General features: G+C 27.3%; 1 protein-coding gene across 1 annotated transcript; it reads left to right on the plus strand.

The window, feature by feature from the left end:
* Positions 1-785: 785 nt before the first annotated feature.
* Positions 786-4,401, plus strand: LOC141704164 (putative F-box protein PP2-B12). The gene is made up of 3 exons (XM_074507473.1): positions 786-1,037; positions 2,113-2,216; positions 3,957-4,401. The coding sequence occupies exons 1-3, from the start codon at positions 786-788 to the stop codon at positions 4,399-4,401; spliced, it is 801 nt and encodes a 266-aa protein (XP_074363574.1).
* The last annotated feature ends 737 nt before the right edge of the window (positions 4,402-5,138 follow it).

Genomic DNA, 5,138 nt, shown 5'->3' on the forward strand with positions numbered 1-5,138 from the left:
TGTCGTTTTTACAATAATGTTTATAACATAAATAGTCACCTATTTATTTTAATATTAACCATGACACAACTATTATTTTATTATTTAATAATTTTTTAACCTAAATTTTTTTTCTCCAAGCGTTTTTTTATAATTTTTTTAAAAAAAACTCTCCAAGCAATTTATGTATAATAGTTTAACATTTTTTAGAATCATAAGTTTCAAAAATTTTCAAAAATGTAACATCGACTTTGTTAATTCAACTAACATAAAAGTTTTCTTAATCGAAATTTAAGTACGAGATACAATTACGAAATGATATATTTTCGGTATAAAATTTTTACAAATAAATTTTGCATTTTATAATAATATTTCATTTTTAATAAATCATTCAATTTTTATATTTCTTAGAATTTTTTAAATTTACAAAAAATCATTATTTTTCATATTTTTGTATATTGCAAAATCATTATTTGAAAAATCAATATTTTTTAATACTTTTGTATATTGCAAGGAATTTACGTGTGCGAAGCACGGGGAAGATTACTAGTTTAAATAATTTGTGAACATTTTATTTTCAAATGAGCTGTGTAGACCGGTCATCAAAATTTTGGACCTTAAAAAATATGGGTCATGATGGACCTTGAGGTATAGGCCCGTTTAGCTTAAATCTAGAAACATCTAAACCTTTCTGGTAGGTACCGTTAAAAATAAGGGAGCAAAGATAATAAAAAACAAATTATATCATTACAATCAACTTTAAGACAAATTTGGGGAAGAAAATCATACATCACAAAAGAACTAAGATGGTGCACCTTACGGAGAATTGCCTATCGTTAATATTATCATTCACATCACCCAAGGATACATGTAGAGCTTCAGGTGTTTCAACAGAATTGAGGGCTGCCAGTGATTCGGATGAGTTATGGAACAAATTTTTACCACCCGATATTAATCAAATTCTCACGAGACCAATCTCCACCTTGACTTACACCATGAAAAAACAACTTTATTTTTCTCTATGTGACTTTGCTATCTTGCTGGACGATGGCAATGTGGTAATTCTCTCAATTATTTCTTGATATTATTATTTGTTTACTAACTTTATTTCATTGTATTATTTTTAATATTTAATATTTAACATTTTGATATTTTTTTATGTTTTTATATCCTTGTCTATTAATTGTATTTCAATTAAGATAGTTTTTTAAATATTAGATCGAGTATTTTTTCTGTTAATATAAGTTTTAATTAAAATAGTTATATGTGTTTATTTTATATGTATGTAAAATAATAATAATCATTAAATATAATTTCAATAATTATTTCAATAATGTAAAGTTTTGTAATAAGGTTTTTAAAAATAAAATAGGTATACTAAAGATTTAACGATGAGATTTAAAGATGTATTAATGTTAGAAAAGATTATAAATAAAAATTAAATATGTGTTTAATTAACATTAAGATACTTATACATATTTTAATTAAAATATGATTATAAAATAATTGTTCCCCGTGAAAATTAGTTTTAAAATATAAAATATTATTTTCTTTAATATGTATTTGGGATTTCATTATTGGTATTTAATTAAGTGCTTATCAAATGTCAAATTTGGAAAACAATATATAGAAACAACTGAATGAAATGTAAGATTATTCTTTTTAAGACTGGGATGACCGAAGTTTACCATGTGTATTACTCCATATATTTAAAATTTCTCATATATTTAAATTTATTCCCTGCCGTTTTTGCATTTTACATATTATAGATGTACCCTTATCTTCAAAGACTGATGAATGTAAGGGCATAAAGATTTAAATATTTCTTTATTTGTAATTAATGTTCTAAATTGACATATTCTCTTCAATTTCTCCATTAAAAAAATTAGTGTTTAGATGAATTATTTGTAGCTATATGATTATTTATAACTATATGATTGGGAGTAAAGATTGGATAGTTGACAACCAAAAATTTACAATAATTTATCCAAAAATTATGAATAAGTATTAGAAGTTAGAACTATTCATGATGATTTTTGGATTACTTATGTATTTGTATCATGATAAAAGAGAATGGTCCATAATCTTTTAGTTAAATTGTCTAATTACTTGATCTCATTATTGTTCTAACAGAGTTTTTGGTTGGATAAAGGAAGTGGAAAAAAATGTTTAATGGTAGCTGCTAGGCAGCTTGCCATTGTTCCTTGGTGGTGGCTGTTATATGATAGTAACTCAAGGTATGTGAATAATTATTGTTGCATTATTTACATATATGCAAATGTACATTTTGGTAAATACTAATCTGGTTCTAACTACAAATACTTGTGCATCACTCTATATAATCATAGTAACTTTATTATAAGTATTTTCTTTCTAGTATAACAAACTAATAAGTGTGGGAATTATGGTCACTCTAGTTGGGAACTGTTAGCTTGTGTGTTGAGTTGTACAATGTAGTATTATATTTTCTGCATACCTCAATTGAAAAGAAGCATTTAGGGATCAGGTGACAAGACAAATTAATGGGTTGTTTAGAGTCCTAACCTACAATACCAATTTTTTTTAAAAATTATGTATATATTATAAATTTTGCTTAATATTTTGATAAAAGATGTTATTTAAAGTATAAAATGGAATGCTTTTTTTGAAAATAAAATAGCAAAACATTATTATGAAGGGTATTTTTCAAAATATTCACATTTTTATCTATTAATAATATCATTTTAATAACAAAATTTTGAGCTAAGACTAAACCTTTTTTGTTAAAATTTGCAATCTCTTTAGGTATTGGCTTTTTTGGGCAAAAAAATAACAGAAAATAGTAAAACAGTAGTGCTAATAAAGATAATTAAATACAACATTATGCATATTTATTTCCTATATGAATGCAAATAAGAAGTCTATATTACATGTAGCCTGATCTATTACCTTAAATAATTTGAATAACTTCACCTCACCGGTCACACCCAACCAGCTAATTACAATTTAAGGATAAATCTAAATAATTTTGACTATTCTTGGTCCCCATTCGTGAATGCAAGTCAATTTTATGAAATGCAGGTCACATGACATTATCTTGTAAAAGATGTAAATCACTTTAGGCAATTACGGTTAGAAATGATAGTATTGATAGAGAAAGTGTTATTTCACAAAATAAATATTTAATAATATTTTTGATATGCACATATTTTGATATTTAATATTTTATAATATTATTGATATACACATATTTTATGAAAAAATAATATTTTAAATGTGATTTAATAGTAGAATTAGAACTACAAGGTCGTATTTTTTCAAAAGCATACTTCCTCGTCCTTTTTGGTAAAAACACTTTTCTAATGAGCAGATTTTAAAATTTTAATAAAATAGGATTTGAGGTAATTTTGCGCAAGAAATTGTAGTTTTGTGTGCAACAACTCCAAACTAGGGGTGTAAGCCAGTTGAGCCGAGTCCTAGACCGTGGCTCGGCTCGAACACAATAAATATAGTTCGGGTTCGAGCTTTGAACTCGACCAAACTTTTAATTTCATGTAAAAAGTTCAGTAGGCTTGAGTTCGGTTTGAAAACTCGAATTTATTTCACTAAATATTAAAAAAAATTCAAAATAGGATGGTTTGGCTCAAGTTCGATTGAATAATAAATAAATAATATATAAAAAATATAAAAATATTTTTATAATAAAAATAACTGAAAATAATAGAGACTCAATAAGGCTCGAACCTTACGAGCCGAGTAATCGGAAGTTCGAACTCGACTCGGTTACAAATTTGAAAACCTCGAGCTCGAACTCGAGCTCGGCTTGATTAATTCCCAGCCGAATTGGAATTTTTTACGAGCCGAGTTCGAGTAACTCACGAACAGTTTGACTAGTTTACACGTATTCCGAACGCATTGTAAGTGATGAATATGATTAAAGTCGTCCTCTCATCGCATGTATCATGCATTCATGCCTCAATGTATTATCATATGAACAGATTTTCAGAGGAGGTTGCTGTACTTGACAAGGGGCGGTGTGTTGATATTCGTGGCAAAATGAAAATTGGAATGTTGTCTCCTCACACCACTTATGAAACATATCTTGTCTTTAAAATATATGAGGATGCCTGCGGACTTGATTCGGCAAAGACATCCATTAGATTTGTTAATGAAAGAGAGGAGGTGCCTGATGATGAAGCTAGCATAGTTTATCCTGATCCAAGAACATCTGCACACAACATTGAGCAACGAAATGGAGAGTTTAGTCGGTGGAGGAAGGACAAATGGATGGAGATTAAGATAGCAGAGTTTGAGACTGGTGCAAGAGATGATGATGATGAGGTGGAGACACGATTTATGTCAACTGATACAAATGTACTCAAGGCTGGCCTTATCGTACAAGGTTTCGAGTTTAGGCCTAAACAACCCATGGCAGTTGTTTAATGAATTTATCTGTTGGCATGCTTTATTTTGTCTTTAAAAACTTTCCTCATGTAATATGAATTATCTGTTATTTGAAGGATGTTAATGAATTATGTTTTATGTAAAATTTGAGGGTTTTAAGACAATTTTGTTTGTATCATGGTGTGTCCAATTTTAAGGCCCATATCATAACCGAATACAGTTTCATTTATTTAGGCCATCTCCAATTATAAATTTATTTTATAATACCTTTATATGCAATATTTCACCCTTTTAACCTTAATCACTATTTTATTTCCAATCATGACTTTAAATATAATTTTAAATTTACTTCAAACATCATTATAATTACATACAGCGTACACAATCCCTCCATACACATCATGAGGTATGTGCTATTTTAATATTTAATATTGCATAATAACCCGTGCGAGGCACGGGTCATTTTCTAGAATTATAATGTTCTTAATTGTTTTTTATATGTAAATGTTGTACAATGTCTAACGTATATCAAATACAAGTTGATTGTTTATCAATATGTATTATTTTCATAAAAGACAATAACAAATTACACAATGTTTCAAATATAAACCATTAAGCAAAATATATATATATATATTATTGTTTGTGTTGTATAATTTACATTAATGAATGAATATAAATAGGGTAGTCATTGTACGTTTAAAACGAAACGATTATACTTAATCTGTAGAATGCCGTTAGTATGTTTACAAATAAAAAGTTAAAAAATAACATTT

This window comes from Apium graveolens, unplaced genomic scaffold, assembly GCF_009905375.1.
Source record: "Apium graveolens cultivar Ventura unplaced genomic scaffold, ASM990537v1 ctg750, whole genome shotgun sequence".
Taxonomy (NCBI): Eukaryota; Viridiplantae; Streptophyta; class Magnoliopsida; order Apiales; family Apiaceae; genus Apium; species Apium graveolens.